This window comes from Dichotomopilus funicola, assembly GCF_033296635.1.
Source record: "Dichotomopilus funicola strain CBS 141.50 unplaced genomic scaffold C8A04scaffold_69, whole genome shotgun sequence".
Classification (NCBI taxonomy): domain Eukaryota; kingdom Fungi; phylum Ascomycota; class Sordariomycetes; order Sordariales; family Chaetomiaceae; genus Dichotomopilus; species Dichotomopilus funicola.
Window position 1 is genome coordinate 12,415 of NW_026944090.1, and position 27,336 is coordinate 39,750.

The 27,336-nt window shown below is 55.5% G+C and overlaps 10 protein-coding genes across 10 annotated transcripts; 5 read left to right on the forward strand and 5 right to left on the reverse strand.

Moving 5' to 3' along the window:
- Positions 1–960: 960 nt before the first annotated feature.
- On the forward strand, positions 961–3,864 carry C8A04DRAFT_14585 (P-loop containing nucleoside triphosphate hydrolase protein; the record flags this gene model as incomplete). Its single annotated transcript, XM_062778158.1, has 3 exons — positions 961–1,302; positions 1,362–2,570; positions 2,659–3,864. The coding sequence occupies 3 exons, from the start codon at positions 961–963 to the stop codon at positions 3,862–3,864; spliced, it is 2,757 nt and encodes a 918-aa protein (XP_062634191.1).
- A 1,245-nt stretch (positions 3,865–5,109) lies between these two features.
- Positions 5,110–6,369, reverse strand: C8A04DRAFT_14606 (ketopantoate reductase PanE/ApbA C terminal-domain-containing protein; the record flags this gene model as incomplete). Its single annotated transcript, XM_062778164.1, has 2 exons — positions 5,110–5,849; positions 5,919–6,369. The coding sequence occupies 2 exons, from the start codon at positions 6,367–6,369 to the stop codon at positions 5,110–5,112; spliced, it is 1,191 nt and encodes a 396-aa protein (XP_062634192.1).
- Positions 6,370–6,698: 329 nt separating this feature from the next.
- C8A04DRAFT_39558 (uncharacterized protein) lies at positions 6,699–8,741 on the reverse strand (the record flags this gene model as incomplete). Its single annotated transcript, XM_062784633.1, has 1 exon — positions 6,699–8,741. One exon carries the CDS (start codon positions 8,739–8,741, stop codon positions 6,699–6,701), a length of 2,043 nt encoding a protein of 680 aa, XP_062634193.1.
- Positions 8,742–9,179: 438 nt separating this feature from the next.
- Positions 9,180–9,810, forward strand: C8A04DRAFT_31594 (proteasome maturation factor UMP1; the record flags this gene model as incomplete). The annotated part of the gene is made up of 2 exons (XM_062781802.1): positions 9,180–9,182; positions 9,334–9,810. 2 exons carry the CDS (start codon positions 9,180–9,182, stop codon positions 9,808–9,810), a joined length of 480 nt encoding a protein of 159 aa, XP_062634194.1.
- A 445-nt stretch (positions 9,811–10,255) lies between these two features.
- On the reverse strand, positions 10,256–11,044 carry C8A04DRAFT_31595 (ubiquitin-related domain-containing protein; the record flags this gene model as incomplete). Its single annotated transcript, XM_062781803.1, has 2 exons — positions 10,256–10,407; positions 10,486–11,044. 2 exons carry the CDS (start codon positions 11,042–11,044, stop codon positions 10,256–10,258), a joined length of 711 nt encoding a protein of 236 aa, XP_062634195.1.
- Positions 11,045–14,139: 3,095 nt separating this feature from the next.
- C8A04DRAFT_31596 (uncharacterized protein) lies at positions 14,140–14,673 on the forward strand (the record flags this gene model as incomplete). Its single annotated transcript, XM_062781804.1, has 1 exon — positions 14,140–14,673. The coding sequence occupies one exon, from the start codon at positions 14,140–14,142 to the stop codon at positions 14,671–14,673; it is 534 nt and encodes a 177-aa protein (XP_062634196.1).
- Positions 14,674–15,461: 788 nt separating this feature from the next.
- Positions 15,462–17,924, reverse strand: C8A04DRAFT_14581 (adaptin N terminal region-domain-containing protein; the record flags this gene model as incomplete). The annotated part of the gene is made up of 4 exons (XM_062778156.1): positions 15,462–16,950; positions 17,049–17,413; positions 17,498–17,573; positions 17,683–17,924. The coding sequence occupies 4 exons, from the start codon at positions 17,922–17,924 to the stop codon at positions 15,462–15,464; spliced, it is 2,172 nt and encodes a 723-aa protein (XP_062634197.1).
- A 1,273-nt stretch (positions 17,925–19,197) lies between these two features.
- Positions 19,198–20,014, forward strand: C8A04DRAFT_31598 (uncharacterized protein; the record flags this gene model as incomplete). The annotated part of the gene is made up of 3 exons (XM_062781805.1): positions 19,198–19,329; positions 19,484–19,842; positions 19,942–20,014. 3 exons carry the CDS (start codon positions 19,198–19,200, stop codon positions 20,012–20,014), a joined length of 564 nt encoding a protein of 187 aa, XP_062634198.1.
- Positions 20,015–21,694: 1,680 nt separating this feature from the next.
- On the forward strand, positions 21,695–22,337 carry C8A04DRAFT_39562 (marvel domain-containing protein; the record flags this gene model as incomplete). Its single annotated transcript, XM_062784634.1, has 2 exons — positions 21,695–21,733; positions 21,801–22,337. The coding sequence occupies 2 exons, from the start codon at positions 21,695–21,697 to the stop codon at positions 22,335–22,337; spliced, it is 576 nt and encodes a 191-aa protein (XP_062634199.1).
- A 548-nt stretch (positions 22,338–22,885) lies between these two features.
- On the reverse strand, positions 22,886–26,485 carry C8A04DRAFT_39563 (glycosyltransferase; the record flags this gene model as incomplete). Its single annotated transcript, XM_062784635.1, has 3 exons — positions 22,886–24,054; positions 24,154–25,835; positions 26,334–26,485. 3 exons carry the CDS (start codon positions 26,483–26,485, stop codon positions 22,886–22,888), a joined length of 3,003 nt encoding a protein of 1,000 aa, XP_062634200.1.
- Positions 26,486–27,336: the final 851 nt, after the last annotated feature.

Below are 27,336 nucleotides of genomic sequence, written 5' to 3' on the forward strand. Positions count from 1 at the left end.
AACACCTCTCGCAACGAGGGATAGCCCGGTGAGAGAAGAGGGGCCTTCACGCCGTGTTCAGCCTTTGCTTCCAGTGGTTGTCCTCTCTTTCTTGAACAGTCTTGTCACCGGCGTTGAGTCATCACCGACCAGGAGTCAACGTGACTCTTCTCTGCCTCTCATTCCTTCGCTGGACAAGAAAATGGAAAGAGCACCTTGGACAGGAAACTGCCGGCTGACGGCATCCTGCTCCTCATTGGCCCTTCAAACTAATGTGTTTTCGGAATCCGTGGCAAGCTGTGGCTTCGAGAATTTTTTCTCTCGAGCTGGGTCCACTACCAACTAAAACTCGAACGCTTGCATTAACCCATCAAATTCAATTATAACCGAGGGGTTGTTTCAGAAATTGCTCAGGCATCGATGCATACGGCACCTGTCCATTGGGTGTATGCAACTGTCTTAAACAAATCCACCTTCTGGATATCGTGAATGCTGAGAACAGGAAGTGGGTGGCGCTGTAACCTCCACGTCTCTTCCCTTCGCGATGTCCTGCATGACGAACCAAAAATGGTCGAATGCCAAGCCGGGAAGGCTGAACCCCTCTGGAGCTTATCTTATCGACCCTTGCTCGCAACCCAGTCGTCCAATCTTTGCAGGGTTGCCGTGGAAACCTGGCCACATCCGGCGCAGCCCAAACAATTTTTGGAGCGCACTTTTCATGACTTGAGCCGCAGGACAAGGGAGCATTTGGCCGTTGAACACGGCCACCCCAAGCCACTGCTGCCATTTTCTATTACACTTCTTACCGTATCCACCAGCCAGGGGCAACAAATCCTTGACTTTCAAACGCTTGCAGTGCATCGTTTGACGACAAGGGTTTTTGTTTTTTCTTCGTCGACTTCAGATGTCTTTCTTGTTTCTCCGTGTTTAACTTCAAGGCTCAGATCGCCAGGACCGGGCGCCATGGAAAAAGCGTCAACCATGCCGGGCCTGACGCCAAAAAACACAAACCTCTTTCAAGTGTTTCTTCGTCTCCGCCCACCACCGGGTGGAGCCGCCAACGCCGGGGAGCGATTTCTAACTGTAGAGCCGGCCGAAGATGACGATACGACGCCAAAACACATCACGTTAAACCCGCCTAACGATAGGCGACGCGCCGTCGAGAAGTTTGCCTTTACTCAAGTTTTTGAGGAGGAAGCAACACAGCTTGATGTCTTCCATTGCACGGGGGTGGCCGACCTGGTCAAGGGCGTATTAGCGCCCACGGGTGGTGATGGGACAGACGCGCTCCTTGCCACGTTGGGTGTTACAGGGTCGGGAAAGGTCAGTTTGGCCAACGTTTGTGTGCTGTGCAAATTGGAAACTGATTCCTGGGCCAATAGTCGCACACTATCCTCGGATCACGATCTCAACGCGGCCTCACCCAGCTCGCACTCGATGTCATATTTCGGTCTCTCGGTGACAACTTGGTCGACTGCGACGCGAATCCGGCCCTGGAACCGTCGATTATTGCATCCGATTCGTCTGAGGCCGCCATATTTTCTGCCCCAGCCTTTCTCGATACTGTATTCACAGACCCATCGACATCTTTCCGCGCAAGCTCTAGGGCCCAGACCCCCATGATTGTAGGATCCTCTCGGTCATCTCCTCCCCAAACGTTTTCTCCGCAGGAACAAGGCCAGAATGGCCCCAGTGGGCCAGACTGTGCCTGGAGGGAAAAGAGTCTACGCATCGTCAGTCGCGAGGACTCAGTGGCGCCATCATCACCCTTAACTCCAGTAATATCAAGCAAGATATGTGATGCTGTGTTGTCGAGTCGGAGCATCCACTTCCACAACACACCTCGGGGATTTTGGCATCGACAACCGCAACAAGCACATGGCGGCCCAGGGGGCAAACAAGCTCCCAAGCATTTCATGGCTCCTACAGAATCCATCCGTCTGAAGAAAGGTACTAAAACTGCATCGCAACCCCAGGGCGAATCCGGAAACCGACCCCAGACGCCATCACGCAAGCTACATCGACCGTCCACCTTCCCGCAACAACCCGACATCGGTGCACTCTCCGTATCTTGCGACCCGTCAGCCGAATATGCCGTTGTCATTTCGATGTACGAGGTATACAACGACCGGATTTTCGATCTACTAACCCCGGCGGTCAAATCAGCAGCCACCAAAGAGTTTCGACGACGCCCACTACTGTTTAAACCCACCGAAGGGTCGCCGGACCGCAAGGTGGTAGCCGGATTGCGAAAGGTGATCTGTGGCAACTTACAGCAAGCATTGATGGTACTCGAAGCGGGTTTACACGAGCGAAGGGTGACCGGGACCGGTAGCAACAGCGTGAGCTCACGCAGTCATGGTTTCTTCTCGGTAGAGGTGAAGAAACGTCTCAAGAGCAACCGGAAATACGGAGCGAACGGGCCCTGGAATGGGAGCGCGCTCACGGTTGTCGACCTTGCTGGGAGCGAGAGGGCCAGAGACGCCAAAACAGCGGGCGCAACGCTGGCCGAGGCGGGCAAGATCAATGAAAGTCTCATGTACTTGGGGCAATGCCTGCAAATGCAGAGCGACGCCTCTCACAAGGACAAGGTATGTCAATGTGTAAGGAGGTGCAAAGTGGACAGCGAAGAATGCGTGCTAATACAGATCGCAGCCCAACTTGGTCCCGTACCGTCAGTGCAAGCTGACCGAGTTGCTCTTCTCCAACTCATATCCGTCTGCTTCTGCCCACGCGTCCGGCAGGCACCGAAACCCGCAAAAGGCCGTCATGATCGTGACCGCAGACCCACACGGCGACTACAACGCGACTTCACAGATTCTCCGTTACGGGGCACTAGCGCGAGAGGTCACAGTGCCCCGCGTCCCGAGCATCACCCAGACGATTCTTGCAGCGACAGCCCAGGCGCCGCCCGCATCATCGTATACCAGTCCTACATCGCCAACACTGACGCGCCCGTTTTCCCCGCCAGGATCGGTCAAGTACCCCAAGCTGCATTCACCGCCCAACATTATGCGGAATATCTCCCCAGTCAGCAGCAACTCTGGTAGCACCAGCGATCTGCATAGAAGTACGATGGAGGCAGCCGCTCTCGAGATCGCGCGCCTATCCGAAGAAGCCGAGTATCTTCGCCAGGCACTCGACTCGGAACGTGCCGCTCGACAGGAAGCAGAATCCCATCTGTTGTCAATGGAGGACCGCATGATCGAGCTGGAGCAGGTGATTCGCGAGGACTGTACCAATGAATTCGAGCAGCGGCTCGATATCGAAATGGCGCGGTGGCGGGCAACAATGCAGGTGGAAATGGAGCGCGGAGAAGAGCATTGGGGCCGGAAGATCGAGGTCTTTGAGCGGAGTCTGGGAATGCAGATGAACGGTGATGAAGATGAGGAGGATGAGGACAAGGAAAACATGCTCGTGGAGGACATCCATCAGGAAAATGAGCGATTGCGCTGGGAGAACGATGCGCTCCGGCGAGAAATCTCCGGGTTTAGCCCCACCAAACGGATGCCCCTTCAGGAGAGGGGTGGCGAGGCAGGACTCAGCGCGAGAACCAGGCCGGCTACAGCGGAGACGGGGAGCCCGCGGACACCGCGTATGACACGGTCCGGTGCAGGATCGCGCGGTGTTGCGCCGCCTGCTCGAGGTAGCCGTACTACTACTGGGGATGATGAACACAGCTTGCTGTCGCGAATGGAGATGTTGCGCGTTAGTGACGCGCCCACGATGACGACGACGACTACAACGACGAAAACCACAAGGACGACCACGGCAAGGGCGGCTACGGCCCGTACGTCAGCAACCGCGACCGCTAGCACTCGAAAAGTGCGCCGGCTCCCGGCTAAGAAGTGGAATGCAGTCAACGATGATGATGATATGTTTTGAGCCATTTTGGTGGGACGCGGTCAGGACTGGGGGAGGGATAGCAGGTATTGGGGGAACGGATAGATTGGACCTTTTGAGGAACTCGGGCTGGTTAGACGGTGGATCTGGCTGGTTCTCGGGCCACAGTTTGGGGCCGAGATACTCGCCCGTCCGGCTTACGGGTTAGGTATTTGGAGTCCGGAGTCCGACCTGCCGCCTCATTCGCGCGTGCGCTTTCTTATGTCTTCTTATTTGTCAAGCCGGTCTAGGAGGTGATTGATGATGGCGATGCTGTTGGGATACCTACGTACTACATATGAGCCTATGAGCCTACGAGAAGATTGTCTAATGATAACGATGTGCTGTTCTATCCTGTCACCTTGCTGTTGGTTGGGCTTTTGGCATAATTTGCTCTGGCCATTATGCTAGGGTAATCCGCTTCGCTCTAGATATTATCGTGGCCTTTGCAGTCTTGCATGGTATTGACAGCCCCGTAAATCGGCGTATGTTCTTTATATCTGTCTACAAATAAATTTACACTAGCCCGCAACTAGGAGCACAACGCACACCTCAGGGCCAGCCCATTGGCTAACGACTCTTCGTCAAACGACAAGTCAGCCCCTGACGCCGTAGCGTATCCCGGAACTCCTCTCCTCGTAATTGGACTCCGGTATGTCCAAAAACGCACCTAGGTCCCAAGAGGATCCTTAGTTCTGCCTCGCCTTAGGTCGATTTCTCGCCCGCGACACAGCTCCTGCCATAGCAACCGGAATGGTCTATGTCCTGGTCAAGCAACCCAGTAACGCAGAACAAAGAGCCCCCCACCTGACTTAGAAGAAAGCCACAGCTTCTCTTCAGAGGCAATATCCGAGTGTTCGTATTAGCCCACGCTTCTCCAAGGATAAACTCCTTATTCCGCTTTCTTAACTCAGCGACACCTCCTAGGGAGACGTGTCGGCGCAAGAGTTAACCACCGGGGTTGAAGCGGTCTCGCAGGCGTTTACCCCACGGAATATGTGTTTAAACGCATGCTTCAAAAACATGCCGTGTTGAAGAAGCCCCAACAATGACGCGCCGCTGCCCACCATTGTGACGGTGAGACGTGGGTTTTGTTTGAACTGGGCAATGATTGGGTCGCATGGGTTATGGGACCAGTTCGATCTCGACGTGATGTGTCCGCGCAGGTGAAGAGTACCATCTCAAAGGCGTCCCAGGCTAAAACGCAAGTGAGGAGACCGTCGTGGGAACTTATCATGTGAGAGGGCGTTATGACCAAACCTTGCGACCCCATCGGGTTGCTTTCTGGAGGGCCGAAGGTATGGGCGTCTTGGGCTCATATTTCTGCTCCAACCGTTTGACCTTGTCCCAGGCGTTGGCCAGTTGTTTCGCCGGCAGGCCTATCCGCTGCGCGGCGGTGACCAGATAGCCGTTGATATAGTCGATTTCGGTCCGTCGCTTGGCCAGAACGTCCTGCCGCATAGAGCTGACGTTGTCGGCCGTGTTATAAGCCACCTTCGTGACGGCGTCGAGCAGATCCTGGTCAGTAATCTCCGCGCTCGCGGGACTCCCGTCATCCTTGGCTCCAGCCGCATCGAGTGCCCGGACGATGGGGCCGGCTTCTTTGAGCAGCTCATCCCGCAAGAATCGCCGGTCCGGGTTGATGAACACATCGCCGTTCTTGCATTCGAAAAGCGCCGTCATGGGGTTGATGACGGCGTTGATGACCAGTTTCTTGAGGCGGGCTTGCCGAATGTCCGCTGGCTGGAGCACCTCGGTGTTGAGGAGCTTGGCGTCCATGAGTTGGGCCACCATTGGATTGACGTCGAGGGGCTCGGAGGGCGGACTGGGGCCAACACGGCCGATGGTCAGCGGCCCGTGGCCGGCGTGGACAAAGGAAAACGGTGACCGAGGATCACTATGGATGCCCGCGCTGCAGATCCCGGCCCAGTAGGTTGGGCGGTGCGTGGGGCTGGGGAATAACCTCTGAGAAACCTCTTCCATAACGCCTGAGTAGCCCGTTAGACTTAGACTTGCAAGGACGCTCGTTCGAACTCAAAACAAGTAGTGGAACATACCCATGCCATTCTGGAGAAACAAAATATGAGAATGTGGCCCGAGCCGGACCCGGATCTCGGCCAGCGCAGCCACGGTAACATGCGCCTTGGTCGCGACAATAAGATGCGAGATCGGAACCCGGCTATTTACCATAACAGCCCGGTACGCTTCGCGATTTTCGAGGCTTCCCGTAAGCAAGAGCTGGAGAAGCTCCGCACGGAAACCGTAAGCCGTGTGGATCTCCTCATCACCCGCGTCCGTCGTGGTAATCCGAGAGATGCGGTGGTCTACCTTGTACCAAGAGGAAACAAGGTCCTCCCGATGGAAGATAAGGGTTGGCGGAGGCTGCTCAGAAGGTCTGTAGAAACCGGCACCGAACTGCTTCTGGAGATAATGTTGTTGTTGCCGGAGGGCGAATGCGACATATTTGCCCAAGTTTCCGACGCCGAGAACGTGAATTCCCTTGTCCATTTTGACCCGGTCATAAACGGGATTGGCTCATGTCTGTGTAGAGGGGTGTTCAACTGTGCCAGGGACGTTCCGGCAAGCTACATATCCTTGGAGCGACGGTGATCAAAGGGGAAAGTTTGCGAAATTGGAGCCAAATCCACACGTTCCCACTATTAATATTTTGCACATATTCAGGGTTAGGGTTTAATGCTGATGTGAACCGTTCTTGCGGAGGTAATCGTGCAGTATTTACCGTATTTAACGTTACACAAGACAACCGCCCAACATCAAGTCCCTTTAAGGTTTACATTCCATGTTTGCAAGTCGTCCTCTATGAGACCCACGGAGGCTCATGCGCCCTGTCCGGCGCCCCAGATCTCAGTCCACCGCTTCGCCTTGCCCCGTAGCGGCCCATCCAGCCGTCCAAACCTCGCCGGCAACCCAGTATTCGCCTCGGGCAGACACAGCCACTCCCTTACACAGTCTGGTACTTCTTCCTTGACATGGCTGATGCAAATCAGCGCCTGCCTTTCCGACAGACCTGTTACTTTAACCCTACCCGCCTTCGCAGCAGAGCTATCCACCACGGTAGCCCCCGCAAGTCCCCCGTCCCCTTGCTTAGTCTCGAGAGAATACACCTTCTCTTCGCCATGCGCCAGGAAGAGCATGCACTTATCCCGCACGGCGTCATCCATACCGCCGAACGCCTCGTCGAGCACCACCACGTCTGGGTGCTTGATGATGGCCCGGAGGAAGAGCAGGATGCGCTGGGCGCTAAAGGATAGCTCGCCAAACATGTAGTCCTTTGCCCATGCCACCGAGTCATCAGCCGTCTCCGACGGCACCGGTGTTCCCGCTGTGGCCTGCTTGCGGTAGGCCGGATTGAGTTCCTGCTCAAACCATCTCAGCGTGGCCTCTACTTGGTCTGTGGCAGCATCGTCCAGCTTCGGCTTGCTACGGAAGGTGTCAGCCCACGCGCTCTCGAGTACCTTGCGGAGTGTCAGGCTGCGTGGCATATGCTGGTGTATCTCCGGACTGGAGTGGCCAATGCGAGATTGGATATCCCAGAAGGTGAGCGGGCGTTCGCCAGAGCCTGGCTCCGGGAGTCTGCTGCGACCGAAAAGCTTGATGGGAAGGGAATACGTCTGGGGGTGGTCGGAGCAGAGGAGTGACACGATGGTGGTCTTGCCAGAGCCGTTGGGCCCAAACACGCCCCATCGCTCGCCTCGTCGAACTGTCCACTGTAGCCCAGTGACAGTCTTGCCGTCTTTCTCCTCGGTCCAGTTCCCCAGGGCGATTCTAGGTCCGTACTGCACTTTACAGCCGTTCATTTCCACCAGAGGCTCGCCTAGCTCTTTGCTCGTCGCAGAGTCCGCAATACCTTGGGTCACGGATATTGAGAAGTCCTCGGCCAAACCCTCGCCAGAAACACCGTCCTTCGTGAGAACCCTACCCATCTCGCTCAGCGCATGCACGGGAAGCGTTTCGTCTTCCGGGAGCTTCCCATTCCGGACTCCCCGCACGTATGTCCTCAGCCCTTCCATAACCACGTCCTTGGTACCCATTGCACCTATTTGGGTATCCGTCCGGAGGTAGATCAAATGTGTAATCCACCCCGGCATGGGGTCCTGCGGCCGAGCACCCAACACCAACCGTGGACTGGCCTTCTCTGCCAGCGAGTGTAGCAACGGACTCAGGCCCGCGACAGTGGGAGGATCCAGCCCCATAAACGGCTCATCGAGCAACAGCACCTCCGGGGTGGTCAAAAGCGCGCGGGCAATGCGGGCTCGCCTGCCCTGTCCGTTGGACAAGAACGTCACAGGCAGATCCAGCAGGCTCTCCAGCCGCAGATCCGCCGTCACACGCTTGAACAACTTCCCATCTACAGTACCATCGTCGCTGCCGCCGACCGGCTTGGACGGGTTCAGCTCCATGTTGCCCAACAGGAAGTCGTGCAGCGAAAAGTCCGTGATCTCCCGCCGCGACTCGTACCGTGCAGACAGGTAGGTAGATGCAGCCGGGCCGAGGCTGCCACCGCCGGTTTGCGAGTCAAACCCGACATACTGGATCGCGCGAGCCGGCGTCCGCAAGCGGTACGGGACGTCTTCCGTGCTCAGATACGGGAACGAACGGGCCGTAGGCGGGAAAGCCAAGTGCTGTCCGCGAAGAATTTGCAGCAGCGTGGTCTTTCCGGACAGGGACGGCCCTACGACGCACCAGTTCTGGGGTGTCGGGCTCCGCGCGGGGAGCTCAAACGTGAGGTCCTTGAAGAGCGCCGGGTTTGCGTGAGCATGGGCGTGAGAGGTGAGGGCCGACACTGTGCCCGGTTGGTTTCGGTAGAAAGTGCCATTAGCGATGCGGATTATGGGCGGCGGGCCCGACGGAAGACGCATCTTGTCAATTGGGCCTTGGCAGTGCGTTGGGAGGCCATCGTGGTGGGAGAAGAGGAGGAGAAGTAGAAAGTATGAGTCGACGAAACGGTCATTGCCAAAAAGAGTTGGAGTGCTTGCAGCTGTCCCCCGAATTCGGCTCGGGGATAAACGAGCGGAAGCCGGCAGGGGTCGTGTATCTTTGATTACGTAAGGTTCTATACTCTCAGTTGATTGTTGGCGCCGTAGCCTGACCCCTGCTGAACGCGAGGCTGCTGGAGCCTGCGCAACACAGCTGCCGGCCCGACCTTGTGGGAGCTCCCCTTCACTTCATTCAACAAACAACTTCAACACCGCCAACTTCCACCACTACAGCGGCCGATCAGACCTCTTGTAAAGCCCGCAGACCACGCATATAGGAACCTATCTTTTCTAGAAAAGACCCCCAACAAACTCGACAAGATGGTGTGTTCCCCTCCCTTTCCTGCCCCTCGTCGACCTCAAATCTCACAGCCTCCAACCCCGCCGAACTATCCCTACCATGCATACCTCCCATACCTACCTACCATAGTAAACTAAACCAACCAACCGACTAACTTTTTCTCCTCCAACCCAGTCCCTCCGCATCGTCCCGGCCGACGCCCACCCCTCCCACTTCAGCCACATCCCCTCCCGCACAGCCGGCGCTCCGTCAGCCCCGGGCCTACACGACACCCTCCGCGCCGGCGTCGGCCCGTCTGCCCTCAACACCCCTGACAACCAGCCGGCGTCGGCCCACCCGCTTGAAGCCCGCCTGAAGGCATGGGAATCGACACGCGAGACGCTGCGCATGGAGACGCTCCGACGGACCTACGGCGTCGCTGAGCCGGTGCGTCGGCAGATGGAGCTCAAGATTGCGCGCGAGGGCCAGTGGAAGCCGATGGCACTTGGTGGGGCGGGTGTGGCCTCGACGGGGCTAGGGATGGGGAGTGTGCACGAGGATATCCTGGCGGGTAAAGACGAGAGCATCACGTGGGAGGATGTGTTTACGGGGGATGAGAGTAAGGCAGCGGTGGGAGTGCATGATGAGATGGAGAAGAAGTTGAAGATGTGAGGGGCGCGATGGATGTGAACGGAGTCAAACGAAGGGGGTTGTTGATTCAGGCAGCCAGCTGACATGAGCGCATAAACAACCCTCACAGACATGCGAGGTACGGAATAGCAGAAACGGCAGTCTGCTCTTAGCATTCGCCGACACCAAACACTGCACTCTGAAACAGAAAACATACTGTCCAAAGCATCGCTGAGACGCCCTCAGGTCATCCCTCGTTATGTATTGATACTTCCTCGATAAGAATGAACCCACAACCCAATGCGCCGAACCCCCAACCCTTTGCGACCCTGTGTACATCTGATAACAAATCAAACCGAAAAAAAGCCCTCATATACGGAAGCGATCCGATGCTCCGTTCATTGCCGCCATAGATGCCGGTCAAGAAAAGTTGGCAACGGTAATCTCCTCTCAAGTCCACTTCCCAAGCAATTGAAACAACAATTTCTTAGAGGATAACACAGCAGCCATTACCGCCGTCACGATTCCGCCCCTCACGGCCGTGACTCTTGCTCTTGCTCGTCTCCTCTTCCTCCATCATCTCAGGTGGTCGCACCGACATGTGAAGGATGTTTGGACTGTCGTGGCTAAACTGGTATTCTGCAACGTTGAGTCAGCGCTATGCGAAGAAAGAAGAAAAAAACAAGCCGCTAGGGCCTGGGAGTAGCGGAGACCAACTTTTCAATTGCTCCTTATCATCCAGCAGTTTTCCGAAATGGATCAACCTAATGCTACTCGGGCTCGCCGGTTTACCCTCCCACTCCTCCCGCCACTCCCGCAAAATCAACTCCTTCAGTTTATAGATGGAGATGCTAAATGGGTCGCGCACCCCGGATTCCGTCACATCCGGCATCTCAACGCTCCGCTTGGCGAGGTACTTTTCATCGATCCGGTACGGGTGGCGGGCGCCAGTGGGGAGTAGCAGCGTGATGGCGCAGACCGGCGCCTCGACGGTGTTAGCGTCAGCCTCAGGGACGGGTGCCGGTGGCTCAGTAGGCCCTATCGACAATGAATCGCCCTCTCGCGGCTTCGGCGTTTCGTCCTTCTCCTTGCCCTTGAGATCTGAGTCGGCGACGGCGACGCTGGATTCTGCTGCCGGTTGTTCAATTGTAGTCTTATACTCGGTCTTCTCCTTTCCCTCGTCAGCATCCACTGCCGGTACGGTAGCAGTCGGCTGTTGGGCTGTGGATTCGTTCGTCGCCTCCCCGTCGTCGATTTTCGGTGTTGGTTCGGCCATGGTTGCGGGTCGGATTTCAATTGATCGGTAAGGTAGACGCCGTTAAGAATCGCTTCGTCAGAGCAAGCAGATGCGGTCAAGACAGAAATGCAATACACCGAGCACGTCGGGATATCGGGGTTTCGCGACAACAATCACAGAAACCGGACCTTGTTGTTTCGCACGGTAAGGCTGGATCCTGGATTTTACTTCCGATCGCTCGGAAATACTGTCCCGTGCTAATTGCTGACTGAGACCAGACAAGGCCGTTGATGCGACGATTTCCCGCCCTTTTATCTCGTTCGTTTATTGAAATGCGATAATTAATTGATAGGTGGTCAAAGTGTTGTCGTCGGATCTACCGGAAATGCAGCCTGTCGTCATGTGTTCGTGAGAGGCGATGTTCGCAGTGCGAGATTCGGATGGGAGTGCTCGGTCCAGAAGAGGCGAGAACAACCCGGGAGGAACAAAGTTGGACTGAGAAACAGACGGACGGGAATTCTAGGGATGGCAAAAGAAAGTTGAAGCCGGGGTGGTCGAAGGCAAATCAAGATGCAGCCTGGCCAAGCAAGCTTCCAAACCTCCTCGTCCTCTCGCGTGAAGCTGTGAGGTCGGAAGACACCTCCAAGCCAATGGAGGCGGCGAGAAGATGTTGGGAGAAACAAGGATAACAGCACAAGGTGCGGGCAGGGTGCCAACAGGGTCGGTCGAGATCCAAAAAGATTCTGACAAAAAGAAAATAAAAAACGGCCGGCACAAGACTAGTACCCCGAGGAATGAAACCAGACTGCACGACAACCTTGAATTGCTTGGTCGGAGCTGAAAAGGAAAGGGGATGAAAGATCTTGGCAGGAGACTTGTTTCGATTCCCGAGCAAGACTGGTCCATGCGACGGCCCCATGACCCCCCAACAACAACAGGCGCCCAGAAGACGCAGTGGGATGGGCCCGACGCTCTGACGGAAGTACTCCACCGTTGGCTGGGGAAAGACCCACCATCACCCCCAGTGCAGAATGCCCACCCATGATGCCATGCAGTGACAATGATGAAAGAGCGGGGTGACCCCATTCCCGGTTCGGGATATTCCTGATCCCAAACGTCCAACAACAGCCTCGGACTATTTCCATTGACGGGAAGTAATTAATGCACCTAAACAGCGGCATAGAATCTAGACTATCATGAGAATTAAATTGAATGTTTGTGCTCGATGGCTTTGTTCACCTCAGATTTGTTCCTTCTATTCCCTCACTTTACAATCCGGCTTTTTATCATTCAATTTCTTGTCAAAATATCCTTGGATTTTTGTCACCCCTTAGTTACATCCGAAGCGATGATCCCATACGTGCTTACAACCACGACATGTTATGGCACGAGACCGTGATATTGATGATTAGACAAGGCTGCGTGTCAAGAGACTCCACCGCCGGTTCGCAACCCAGAGTCTTTATTCTTCTTTTAATTCCTCACCATTTCTGTGCCAAATACGGAACTATTAATTACGACATTGTATTATTTCAAGCAAACATCTCGAGGAGCGCAGTTAAATTGATGCCTTGCTGGGTTTCGAAGGGCTTGTTCAAAGCATTGGAACCATGGTGATAATTAACATAACTGTAAATAGACGCCAACCTTGGGTGTTTTGTGGACAGTCTTTGGTCTGTTCATGATCCATCTATGATTACCTCCCAATTATCTTGCCTTCATTGCATATTAGGTTGCCGGCCAAGGCGTCCGTCTGGTGGGAGCTGAGCTGATACAAGGACATGACTCCAATCCACCGCAGGTTGGGGCTTGGTTCTCGCCCAGGCTAAGGTTGGTTGAAGTGGTGGGTGGTTACTCTACAAGGCGTCCACGGCTAGTGACCTTTTCAACAAGGGTGCCGTGCATCATTAGGTTGATGTCTGTGGAGCAAACATAAGTGGCGCCCACAACAACATATCGACTATAAATAGACTATTAATCCAATTAAATCATCATGGCTGAATCCTCAGAATAAAAGAGGCTAGCAAATAATTACTGAAAATACCCGAAGCCACTCATGCTATCAGATCAATGGAGGCACCGAAGCCGTAACCTCGGGGCTAACTACATCCACTTCTATGCTACAAACGTTCTCGGTGGTTTCAAGATCAAACAGGGAACAATCACAACGGGTGGCCACAGCACTTCGTGCCATAGTAACACCACCGTTAGAGGTTAGCAAACCAGCAATACTAGGGGTCAAATCAAGTACTTGACGACGTATCGTACGACTAAAATTATCGGAGATGATGGTTTCACTTTTCGGCTGTCACTAAGAACACTGGAACCGCCGAAAGACAGAACCATCCCTTACCATTGCCTCCTCGTGTCTCCTTCTTCTCAACTAACTTCCCCTGTTTGAGACCAGGTTCACCATTAGACACCGAGACCTGTTCAAGATCAGCCAGTGTCAAGTAGAACAAGTCCCAAGTGATGGGCTGAAATTTTAGGTCTAGTACACACACTCCACCGTGTGATCCTGGGGGCCACACCAACAATGAATTTGAAAAGGGCAGGTGCCCGCTGTGTGCCTTCCACGTTTGTTTGCCAAAGAACAGGAAGGAATGACCAAGATCACAGAAAACTTTTTCCACCACCCAGTTCAGTTTCTCGACCTACCACACTGTCATACCAACCCCCCCTCGTGCCATCACACAAACTGCCAGGCGGTTCCGTTCGTTTCCTCCCAACTTGATATCTTCCGCCCGCAAGCCCGCACCCAGGTTCTACCAAAACAAACCCGCGGAAATCTTCCTTCTCCCCTCGTTTGTTTCCACAACCCTCTTTTCCTCTCTTCCACGCTTTTCGGTCCTCCCCCAACTGCAATCAAAGCAACCTCGTGGACGAAGTTAACCTCTTGAGGTCATTGTCAGTGAACCGTAAGTATCATTTCGACTTTGTACTCTTGCAATTTTGGAACCCGTCGGCGCCAGAGTATTGCTCACTTTGCGAGCGACTGGCCAATCCTTGGGCGGTCGTTTTATTTGGCAATCTTGTCCCCGATGAAGCGAGAGTAAATTTTCTGGACAAACGGTGTGCTAACAACTGCCGACTCTCATAGGATTTCTGAGATTTCCTCAGTTGAAGGCATTAAAATGATTTTCAACCACGCTGTCATCGCGGCTACTGCCGTTTTCTTCGGCTACGCCACCGCCAACAACGGTGCTGTCGACAGGCTTCTTGCCCTTCGCGAGGAGCTAGCCGAGACCGCGACCGTGACCGTTACTGCCTCGGTGACCGTCACTTACCCGGGCACTGCCTGCGAGACCTCCACTGAGTCCGTCATCGGCACCAGCGCGTCTGAGAGCAGCAGCACCCTGAGCACGATCACTACGACCACTTTGACCACCAGCAGCTCGACTACCGGCACCTCGCCTATCGTTACTGAGACCAGCTTCGACACGGCTCCGACCAGCACCTGGTCCGAGACCTCGTCGTCCATTGCTGATACTTCCTCGATCCAGAGCTGGACGCATACCTCTTCTGAGGAGGCTACCTCGCAGACCGAGACCAGCACTGCGGCCCCCCCTACCTCCAGTGTCAGCGGTGCCGGCAGCAACAAGGTCAACATGGCCGGTGGCGTCCTTGCCGGCGGTGCCCTAGTGTTGGCTGTGGCCATGGCTGCTTAAGCGTGGCTGACATCCGGGCGTCTCTCTTCCGCCCTCCCCCCTGGCTCGCTCTTACCAACAAGGTAAAGGGATGCGGCAGACCCTCTCAAGTACTCCACCATTCTTTTATTCGCATTTCACTTTATCGGTACCCATTTAGGAGGTGATGGCCTGGATGCCCGAGGAGAGTGCGGGGACAAGGTGGTGGATCTAATGCTCGGGAATGGATAGGGGCAGGTTTAGCTAAGGAAAGAAGAGAGAAGTCATCGCTATTTCCCAGGTCATTTCATTTCATCAATGTTGTTGTTTTGCTAGGGAAATGAAGAACATGCGGAAGACGTATGGTGGAGATTAATGGTGCGATACTTTTGCAATGAAATAGATTTGACCCGACGTCATGTCCCTGAAACTAAGAGTGAAATGCATGTGCCATGTGGTTTGCGCACGCGGACCGGAATCGTCCCGAGCCGCTGCACCCACGGAATGCAGATGCGGCCTGAGAGAAACTGCAGCAGGAAACGTACTGTGCGATTTGGAGGGGAAAATAAAATTATCTCGAAACAGCTTGGTCCATAGTTCGGCTGGTAGGACTGCGGTACTATACACCCGAGCACATACACGCATTACATCGATGGCGTAGCTTCTCGAGTCCATCATACCGGATAACCCAATTCACCGTTATTCTCATTGCCTATGTTTTCCTGGTATTATATATATATTTACCCCGACGCTAACCATCATCCACCCATCCATCTTCTCCTCATTCCATCGTTTTTATGCTAATACCATATAGACAGACCTACACTACACTACAGCAGCAAATCCCCCTGCGCCGCCTGGTACCCCGTCGTCTGCGGCGCATACTGGTTGACCACGTACCCGGCCGTCTCACCACCGCCGAACTGATCCTGGATCGGCATCTGCTGGATCTGGGAGAAGTAGGCATCTGCGTCGTTGATAGCTAGGGCGTGGTTTGCGTCGTTGTTGGCATCGCCATTGCCGTTGTTGTTGTTATCGGTAGCGGGATTGGGACTACTGGGGTTGTAGGCGCGGTCGGAGTGGGGGTTGAAATCGGCTGCTTGACCGCCGAGGCCGAGCTGGCTGAGGGATTTGTTGGCGTCGGAGCGGAGGCCGGCGGCGACGGGGATGTCTTGGCGCTGGAGGGCCGGGGAATCGTGGAGACGGCGGGGGCGGGCGTTGCGGAAGACGGTTTGGACGGGCTTGAGATAGACGGTGGCGAGGGTGCCGACGTTGAGACACATCTCCTCGAGGGTGGCTGGGTCAAGGCGTTCTGACTCGGCTGTGATGGCGGGTTTCTCGCCCATGACGATGCGCTTGGCTGCTTCGATGTCGGTTGAGAGCAGGCGCCAGTACATGTAGGCGCGGTCGCGGAGGTCTGGGTTGTCGGTCTCTTCGGTGGCCCATTTGAGGACCTTGGGGACGAGGTCCTGGCCCTTGGTGGGGCGCTGGATGAAGAGCTTGACGGTGGCGGTGAGGAGGGCGAGCTGGACCTCGACGGGCTCCTCGGCGAAGGTGAAGAGGAAGTCCTCGAGCAGGGCGTCCGAGTTCTCGATCCGGCTCGCGTACTGGCCGATGACCCAGACCATGGCCGCCTTGGCCTCGGGCTCGTCGAGCGAGTCGAGGTGCTCGCAGAGGGTGCCGATGATGCTTTCGTATTGGTTGGGGTATTTACGGAAGATGTTGCGGATGACGACCGTGGCTTCTTGCACGATGTACGTGACCTTGGTGGCGACGAGCTCGAGGAGGAGGTTGATACACCGCCTCGCGGCGGGCTCGATCTTGATAGCCAGCTTGCCGATGGCCCGCACCGCCTTACGGACAAAGTGCACGTCGATCTCGGTGGCATATTCGCGGAGCTCGGTCAGGACTTCGTCGATGTTCTTTTCGTTGGCGAGCATGAAGATGAGCTCGAGCTTGGTAACCTTGACGTAGATGGGATCGTTGTATTTGCAAAAGAAGACCCGGATGTCGTTCCGGAGCACCTCGGGCCGTCGCTGAAGGATGAGCAGCGCATTCCGTAGCGCGAGGTACTGCACTTCGGGCCCCTTGGCGAGGAGCGTGACCAGTGGTGGTGACAGCTTACGGCAGAGGGCAGTGATCTGTTTCTGGTCGGCGATGTAGTTGAGCAGGTAGAGCATGACGCGGATGCAGGTGAGCACGACGGCCGAGTTGGAGTGTGATAGCCGTGGCGCTATGCGCTCGGCCAGGAGCGCGGCTTCTCCCGACTCCTGTGGCACGTAGGACATGAGCGCCTCAAGAATGTAGGTTTGACCCCACCTAAAGAAGATGCAGGTCAGCGGCAGAGTTCAAGAACAACCGAGACAAAAACAAGGGGGAGGTTAGATAGATAAGATGACAGAGAGGGGCATACATACTCCGAGCAGTCGGGTAAGATGGCCACCATCTTAGAGGCGTTGGTGTAGTCGATGGTCAACTTGATAGCATCGCTCCGTTCCCAAATATCCATCAGTCCCGCCAAAGCACTCGCGACCACAGTCGGGTTGTCGTCCCGCAGTAGGCCGTTCAGCCTGTCGATGAGATCCGACTTTTCCACCATGTGCCTGTCGTGGTCGTATAGCTTCGCCACGCAATAAGCTGCTGTCTTGCGGACGTACGGATCGGGATCACGGAGGAGGTGTTTGACGATGGGCACTGTTGCCTCGACAAACTCTCGTACGTGGATGTAAGACATGGTTCGAAGAGCCAGGGCCCGGACAAGGGGGTTGTGGTCTTCCATATCCTACCGAGAATGAGTATCCGTTAAGGTGAGGGTGAGGGTGACTTGAATCAAAGGTAGGGAGTAAGGGGGTTGGTTGGGACTGACATGTTGCAGCACGGGAATGGCTTTTACTGCCACATCAGGGCGTATCCTGGCGTAGTTGACGAGAAACAGGAAGCACCTAGCAGGGAAGCTTGTTAGCGGTCTCGGAGAGAATACCCCGATGAGGATACGAGGGAGAGTGGGTAAAATAACGGGGAGGGGCCCAGGAGAAACCAGGGACCGCTCACATCTTCTTGATCTCAAGGTTTTGGATGTTCATGCAGCCCACAATGTCGGGGAAAAGGGCGACCATGTCGTTGTTGCTCATCGTCATGTTGGCGACAATCTTCTTAAGTGCGATCTTCTTGGCCGTGAAGTGTTTGTCCTTCTTGCCGCCGCTGTTCAGCTCGAAGCGCAGCTCAGCGACCTTGCCCTGTTGTGGTACGCGCATGGGTGAGTGAACGGACGGAGGAATATACGCGAGGAACATCATGGTAACGACTATCCGGGGGTATCTGCTTTCATGCCCATGACGAGAGGAGCTTATAGCTGGAGCTAATCACCGGGTATTGACGCCGTGAAGGGAGAGTGGACGGGGCTAATGATAGACCAGGTAGATAGATTGGGAAGCGTGGAATGGCGATTGGGGGGTGGCCTGGGTGGGACAGAAGATAAAAGGAAGCGGAGGGATACAGGAATGCGAAGATAGCGACGCCACGGCCGCCAAGGGCGGTTTGGCTTGTGAGGGGCAGCTCAATAAGGACGGTCGCTTGTCTGCCATATGAGCTCGGTGGCTTGATTCTTCCCCGCTACCCCGCGACTTGCGACCTGCGACCCGCGGCTCGCGACCACCAAACGGTGCATGAAGTATGTGTGATGTAACAAACGGCAAATAGCAGATCGGTTGCTTACCCGAGCGAACAGCTTCGAGTCTCCTCCCTGCGCGTTCGACATGATGGCGGCTTGTCCCTGAACAATATGTGCTGTGTGATGATGTACAAGTACAAGTGGTCGGCTGCTGGTTGGGTCTCGCGGACGTTGTTGGCCAGGGTATGGTGTATCACTGCGCTGAGTCGAGTCGCGAGAGATACGTCGTCGTGGTCTGCGTGCGCCCCGAGGTGGGTTAAAACGGCCGAAACTACCGGGCAGATGGAGCGCCGGGGCGCCTCACACCGGGACGGCGTGCGATCTCGTATCGGACGAAATAGATGTTTGATGCTGGGCTCGACGGGGATATCGTTATTTCGGCTTGGTGTCGCATATACCTGACTAAAGAGCCACGGTGGTTCTGTCGGTCGTTGTTCCGGTGTTTCCGCGAGAGTTTCGGTCGGTCGTCGCAGGTCTCGTGTAGACGCACTTGATTTCCGGGCCGGTTCCGCGTTACGAAATGCACTCGGCGGGTGTCAATGGCAGGATGCGCGGCTCGAAAGTCGAAGAGTTGACGTTGCTCGACTCCCGCAGGGTCCACAGGGTAGGCCCAGGAAACCGAAATTCCCATTGCCTGGGCCCCTGAAATTCAGCAATGGGCCCGGGCTTGGTGGGGCCGTCGGGCCCGCTGACAACTCGGGAGCAGGCGCGTGGCTTGCGGGACGCCAAGCCGCCCGTTACTGGAGCAGCTTCGAGATGCGTCCAAGGGTTAGCTGACAACAAGCTCAGACACTGAAAGCAAGACTTCACATCAAGCTCCTGCGATCAACATCCATCAACTCGCCCAGCGCGTCGCGTCGCATTCATCGGTCCAACCGCCAATTCCGCTCCACACAATGTTGGCCATTGCAACAAAAACATTACCCGCGTGGGCGACTGAGCTCCAGAACCCGCCAGCACACAAGTCGAAGCAGGCCGGCATTCCCGACCCCCCGGGGTTCCCTTCGTCGCATTCGTCGACCACCAAGGTACGGGCGAGCAGATGGATAGGACAGAACTCAGAGAGAAGCAGAGAAGAGCGTTCGGGCCTACAAAAGAGGAGAGGGAAATATGACGGACATTGGGAGCAGGGCAATTGACCGTCAATCTTACCTGGGACCACCGCTAATGGCCTCGCTGCAGAAGAAGGATGCCAAGGACAGCAAAGCCGCGCAGCGCAAGGCCCCGACTCCCGACGAGATGGACACACTGAAGCTCAAGAAGGCGTGGGAGGTGGCGCTGGGCCCCATCAAGAGCCTGCCCATGACGGCCATCATGATGTACATGTCGGGCAACTCGCTGCAGATCTTCAGCATCATGATGGTGTTTATGGCGTTCAAGAACCCCATCATGGGCATCGTCGGCACGAATCAGGCGCTTGAGCGCTTCGAGACCGAGTCGAACCGATCCAAGATGCTGCAGGTCAAGCTGGCGTATGTGGCCATGCAGGTGGTCGCGCTCGCGCTGGGGATATGGAAGATTAATGGGATGGGTCTGCTTCCGTAAGTTGTCCACCGTTGGTGTGGCCGTGGCGTCAATGATCGTGGTGTGGATGATGGCCGACAACTCTTGAGAACGCTGAATGACTAACTTGGGCACAGAACCACGAGATCGGACTGGCTGGCCTGGGAAGCGCAGCGAGAAGCCGTGGAACATTCGGTGCCGGGGCTCTAGGTTAATGTCCTGCATGTGGACTAGAAAGCATACAGACACCACGTGTTGAATAATATTCATGCCTCACACAACCTTGGACTTTGCTCCGCGATGCCAAGCCTACCTGTCCCGGTGCCTCTTGACCTGTCGGCCGTCTAAGTCCTGAACATTGCTTGCAGCATGGAAGCCTTACTTGCAGGGTGGAATGAAATCTTTAGGACTCTTGCGCCTCACATCGACTGGAGCAAGGACCCGCAATTTCGAAGCGCGGCTCCGCGACTGCCAGGGGCCGGATGCTCAGCCTTCTCCGTGCCACCGAGGTGCATCCCCAGGACTGTTCCTTTACACTAGACGGTAAAGACGACCCAAACAAAAAGTCAAATGGATAACGATAACCGGACAACGAACCTGTTTTCCTGTCTTTGACCGGTTTGAGATCCTTGACCCCCTCGAATCAAACACAGGCAAGTTGTGATTCAAAAACGTTGCTTCCGAGTGTAATAAATCAATTTTCTCATGCACGGTCCTTGTGCCTTGAGGAGTCCAAGACTCATCTGCCCCGCCAAATTTGGTCCACTGCACAACAACAACCACTTAACGGTCTCTCGGCAGCGGTTTTCTCCACGCCTAGCCAAATCCTGCTGGTCTCAAGGACTCCAAACTTGAAGCGCTGCAGGTGGGTTTTGGTCGCCCGCCACACGCGAGCCACACACAGCCTGCCCATCAATGCCCATCCTCGCTATGCCCAAAAAAGCGGCAGGCTAGGGTAAAACAGAACAGCCTTTGAGTCTAATCCAGTAACATTCGACCGAATCTGAATAGATTTTAAGTGATCTACACTGCTTCGTCCCTTCTCACTTTTTTTATTTATTCTTTTTTTATCTTCTTTCCTTTTTTTAGTTCTTTTTTTATCTTCTTTCCTTTCTTTTATTTATTCTTCTTTGTCTTCTTTCACTTTTTCGCTTATTCTTTTTGTCTTCTTTACTTTTAGTTATCTACACAGTATGGGCTTGGTCTACCGCTTTTTTTTGACCACAGCCAGCCATCGTCTCATCTTCTCGTCCGCAGCAGTTGCTTGTCACGCTTGTCCGCTGCAACCTCGCGCGCGCGATCCTTCTGGATTCGGCACTGCCCTCCCGTGCTTGGCGGCCTAGCCCACTCCAACCAAACTTCTGAGCCTCCTCTTGAGCCTTCTCAAGCCTCTGTAGCAGGTCCTGCGGTATCACTTCGAACCCACCCAGGAATGAACCATGACTCGAGTGGTCGGGCCCGAGTGTAACACAACCCGCCGAAACGCTCTCGGCTCAACCGTCTCTTTTGGTGGTTTGGCAGAGAGTGCCGGGCGCCAAGGCATTGACCCATTCCGTGAAGAGCGGGAAGGATCTAAAGATGGATATTTTGAGTGGATGAGAATTTAGATAACTCCGCAAGCCGAAGGCAGCAGCATGGGGTGACCGGTCGGCTTGACCCCGACCTGGGCCGTTTATAGTTTTTTTGTGGGAGCGGTGTATTGGAATAAATGGGAGGTCCCGCCTGGGATTTCGTTTTGGAAATGTTGGATGTGCTTGTTTCTTGTTCAGCCAAGAGTTCGAATCCTGAACAGACGAGAATATAAAACCCATCTCATCTTGATAACCCTTTGGAAAAACACCCAATACACTACCCCCTCTCATCAGTCACTCTCCCACTACTACCGACATCATGTATCGACCCGCAGCCTTCGTCCTCCGGGGCCTCCTGGTAAGCGCCCGCCTTGACAAATACCATATCCCCCCATCAACGAACCTAACACGAACCCCCCTCCTAGTTCCTAACCTCCCTCACCATCCTCGCCCTCGCTGTCACCCTCATCAAGGGCCAAGTCCTCGACACTTCCCCCGTCACAACCCGCTACACCACCTTCACCGGCGGTTTCGGCATGATCACCTCCGGCCTCGGCCTCCTCCTGCTCTCCCTCCCCTCCCTCGAAACCTCCCTCCCACAGCTGGTACCCATCGCCCTCGACACGCTCACATCCCTCTTCTTCGCCGCGGGGGGTATCGCCTGGGCCGTCGGCCTGCGCGGCGTTGACGGGTGCTCCAACTACCCCAACATGCTGTTCAACCCGCTGCTGAACCAGGGTAGTGTGGACCTGGGCAATGGGAAGACTGCGTACGGAGTGATTGGGGATGGGGATGATGACGGGGCAATCATGGGCAAGTTGAAGGGGAACTGCCAGCGGGCGCAGGCAGACGAGGTGCTGCAGTTTATTTGCTTTGGGTTTGCGCTGTCGTTGGTGATTGATGCCGTGCTTGTTATGAGGAGGGGCGGTCGTGGTGGTGTGGCGGGTGCGTATGTTGCTTAAGGAGTTTGACGGGGGGAGAGGGAGGTATTGGATTAGAAGAAAGGGTCGGGTAAACAAACGGGGATGGAATACATGGACGACGGGCTGGATATCCCTATGAAGATGGCTCGGGCACAACTAATGAACGGGACAAATGGAAACGAAGCCGGGCTTTTAATGAATAAAATCACACAATACACAATACAGAAAAATCAACGCAACCGAAATATCCATTAACGACGAATGACATGAAAATTGTGTATCTGACAAAAGAAAAAAGAAAACCGTTACCGGGTATCCTACATGTGTAAACTAGACTAGTCCGACCTAACCCAACAGAATTCATCCTCCCATGTTCCCATCCGTCCATCATCGCATCATTCGTGGTGCCTAAATCCGATTCCCAAACAAAACAAACCAACCCGCCCGACATCCTGTCATCTGCCGTTACACATTGCCATCCGTATTTCCTCCATTTGACTGCACACAACACGTGATATATCACACATGACAATACCACATCGTAAATATCCCACTCGACAGGGTTAAACCAACAGCAAAATACCTGCCTACCTCCTCACACTACTCGCGACATTGCTCACGGTATCGCTGATTTTGGTCCCCCACCCGCCCAACCACTTGGGCACCTGAATGCTCATGCGCACCCGGCCCTCCACAATCGTGTTGATAAGCGCAATGACGGCAAACGTCGTGCTGCCGAGTGCACGGAATACGGCCAACCCTGCCACCGACCAAAGGATGAAGCGCAGGTAGAAGTTGTCGCCTATCGAACTGCCGCCGTACGCCTCGCTCGCCGCCATGGCTAGCGTCGCGTTCGCTATCAGCCAGGTTAGGACCATGTACGTCCGCACACTCTTGTAGTAGTCCTGTTGCAGTTGGTCCTCCGAAATGCCGGGCTCCGGAACCTCGACGCGGTCGCGCAGGTTGCGCAACGCCTCGTCGTAGCCCGAGTCGATGTCCAGCTGCTCCGACGGCATCTCCAGTTCCACGGTCGAGCCTTTACCGATGGCCCCGCCCAGGTCTGTCTTCATCACGTTGTCACCCTTGGTACCCCAGGTCACGTCGTGCGTGTTGCAAAAGGCGTAAATCTGCAGCGTGCAAATGTACGACGGTAGCAGGATGAGGTACTGCAGGAATGACGTGAACATGTGCCACGGGTCCAGGTACAGGAACGACATGATGAAGTAGAGCCCGACGGTCGAGGCGGTTGAGACGATCATGTTGGTGAACACGTTGTTGCCCATGGCGAGGTCGGCCTCATCGCCTTTCAAAGAGAACTGACGAACCACGACATAGATGCAGGCAAACAAAGTGTACGCCATGATGATGGCGTAGATGATCATCGACGCGAGGTACATCTTGCGCGCACCCTGGGGCCGGTTGCCGAGAGAGAGAATGAATTGGGTCGAGATGAGAAGAACGCAGACATAGCGGAGGATAATGAAAATATACTTAGCGCCGCCGTTGAACGGATCCACGTGAGGATCCGCAAGGCCGCCGGCGATGAAGTAGAAGGTCAAATAGAAGTTGGCGAGAGAGAGGTACGTGAAGATGAGTTGGATGAACTGGTAGATGAACTCGATGTGCAGCAGAATCTTCCGGGCGATGGTGTGGTCGGTAGCCCAAACCTGTCGGAAATGGACCAGCGAGTAGACGGCCGCAAAGAAAGCACCGTTCAGCCACCGACGGCGCTGTGACACGAATTCGGGGACCGTGTCTGCCAAGGGTTAGAAACGATACACGGCCGCCAAAATCAGGAGGAACAAAAAAGGGAGGGAAAGGAGGGAAAAAAGGAAAAAGAGGTTTAGAAGCTTACCAGGCACATCCGTCTCGCCCGTACACCCCTTGACGTACTTCAACACCCATCTCTCGCCCCGCTTAGCCACCAGCTCCCAACACAGAATACGATCTTCTGCTAGGTACATATTGGCAGTGAAGACGTCGGCATGCTGGCCGTGCAGCGTCTCCCCCTTGAAGTACTGACTGAGCGGCCCGTGGCCGGTCTCATCGTTCTGCAGCGCGTGGTACCGGTAGGCGCTGAGCGCGCCGGGTAGAACCGTAATGTACCCAAAGACACTCTCCAGCGGCTTGTCCAGAATGTTCGACAGCTTGTACTCAAAGTTCTGCGAAGCTACTAGAGGGTTCAGCAGGTTTCGCCCCCATTTCCCTTTCATTGCCTTGATCTCGCCGCAAGCGCCGGCTACATTGGAGTCGGTATCGAACGCCTTCCACAGGTGGTACAGCGATGTGCCGGTCGGCCGGGTGCCTACATCGAGCAGGATACAGACGTTCGGGTTGAGCGCCTTGCCAAACGCGTTGAAGAACCAGCGATGCGAGTTGAGTTTCTTCTGGTTCTTCTCCTTCAAGCAAAAGATCATCTGGCAGGGCACAATTCCCTTTTCCGCGCCCTTGAATTTGAGATCCGAGTCAAGAGACACCTGGGTAGTATATTCGTATACGTGCGCTTGGACCGCTTTTTGGTTGACGTAGTTCTTGGCGATGCCGTGCTGGTAGACGCCCATCGCGGCTAGCGCATCAAGGGTCCGCGGGTGAATCTTCTCACGACCGTCCGACACGATGCAGACCACAATCTTCTGCCAGCCCAGCTCGCCCCAGGTTCGACTCCGGTTGCGGCTGCAAAAGTGGCTAATGTTCTTCATGACCGCATGCATGGTTCGGGTGAAGCCGTACTCGTCCTCGTTATACATGGTGATGCAGATGAACAGCTCCGTCTCGCGCGCCGTTCTCCCAATGTTTTGGCGCAGTTTGTAGCCCCTGTCCGCGAAGTCGTCGGGGTCGCAAGTCACGGCCGTGTATCGCATGTGGGTAAACTCGATCTCGTCTCGGCGCGGCAAGAAGCTGTAAAGAATGGTCGGAATCTTGCACTCCAACACCAACTCGCCATTGATCAACTGCACCTCCCGCCTGCTCATCTGCGGCGCCCGGACACCACGTCTCTCCTGTTTTCCTTCCGGCGCAGGTCCATAACGATCCGTCTTCTCGTCATACGAGATGTCCGTGGCTTCGTCGCTAAGCGTGACCTGAGACTCTGCGTACGAGTCACGGGGGTGTCGGCCATGACCACGACCAAGGTCGGATTCGGGACCGAAAACGTCGTCCGTGTCCTCGGCCAGAGGAATGCTCACGGTGATATCGTCTGCAAAGGAGTGGGTAGATCCGCGGGCTCCGGCTCCGGCCGAGAAGAGCGGTGCCGGTGGGAGTGGGCGCCTCGGGCTCCCGCCATACGTCGAAGCGGGTGTTCCTGGCCGGGGGCTGCCGTTGAGATCCGCCGGCTCGTAGCGGTTGCTGACCGGCGGAGGACGGCTGTACTCGGAGGCGCTGTGCGTCGGAGACCATGGCCGGACGGGGGATTCGCCATCCAGGGCCGGGTCGTACGAGCTATAAGACGGTTCAGGGGGCGGCATATGAGGCGGATCCAGAATAGACTGGCGTGAGTCCAGCGACGGTTCGTACGGGCGCCGTGCGCGACCTCGAGAGCTGTTCCTGCGTGAGTATGGGCTTGACTTGAGGGCGAATCGATCTTCTTTGGGGGACTCGGATTCGCATCGAGCTTGGAACCGCGATTGCTTCCTCGGGGACGGGCCCTCTGGAATCACAGGCAAGCTGTCCGCCATGCTTGAAGCGACCGGTGACTCCGGCCGCTGCTTCTTCTTCTTTTGCAACCTGACAGTAGTCGAGCCCGGAGCCCCGCATCCAGCCATGGTTGCGTCTGACTGGCACTTGGTCTGCGTGCCCGGGGGTACTAGTAGAGGGCGAGGCCAGACAAGATCCTTGCTCCCGTCTTTGCTGCCGTTGCCGCCCTTGCTGCTTATAACGTCCTTGCTGGTAATATCCTCTTTGTCGCCTCGTCCGGGAGCGGGTGACTGACCCGTCTCAGGCGTGTCGTCGTGCTGCGGGGCCAAGTGCGCTCGCTGGAGCGTCCTTGGAGACTTAAGGGAGAGAGGAGGGGGGAATGGAATCTCTGGTAAAACATACGGCCTTGGGTCATAAGGCTCCTCCATCGAAGTGAGCAGGCGCACGGCAGCGCCATGGTTTGGCGAGCTGGCGGGCGTCGAATCGTCCACATCACCGTACTGTGGGAGCTGGTACTCGGGCGGCAGCCGGGAACGCTCACGTCGGCCGTCCATGGTGGCTGCTGCGGTGGCGGCGATGCCGCAGGGCAGTGGGTGAGGGCTGCGTCTGTGAGACAAGCGCGCCTTCGGTTCCGTGGTTGAGCGGTGTCGTGCAAACGGCCGAGATTTTCGGGTGGATTTTAGATTGCGATTCGCCCGGTTCGTTTGTGCTGCTAATCAGTGTTCTTTGTCTAAGAGCACCGCCAAAATGCAGGAATGCGCGCGCAAAGTCTCAAATCGGCCGCGCAAAGCCGTGCGATCCGCTAGTTAGTTAATTGATGCGATGAACGTGTTTGGTCGGTGGCTGGTGGGAATCAGTGGCACAAAAAATACCAGTGTAAAAAAAGAAAAGAAGAGGAGAATTGCGAGGACATGGAAGTTCCAAACCGCTGCTAGGTTGTGTTACTGGACAGAAAATCCAAGCTAAGCTTGAGTCGAACGACGTGGTGGAATGCGACTGCTTCGAATGGCGCAAGCAAGAGGGGCTCTTTCCCTGGCCCTTGTTTGGTCCCTCGTTCCCATTGGCGTTGTCCCGGCAACCTGGTCAAGACTGCTGCGGGCGGCTGTGTTCCCCTGCAGGACGAACCCCACTCCACCAGCAGGAACAGCCAACCTGATCGTAGATCGGTGGCGCTTGATCCCCAAAACATGGAAGTTTTGCCAAGAAACGACCTCCCACAACCGCGACGAGCTGTGACTTGCATCTGGGAGAGAATGACAATGTCTCGGCCGCAGACAAATGCACCAACCCGGCGGTAACGAGAACCATGGCACCACAGGCGATACGCGCGTAGCATGGCCCCGGTCGATATGGGGGAACAAGGTTATGGGGGCAAAAGATCAGGCCAGTGACGAGAATGTTATGT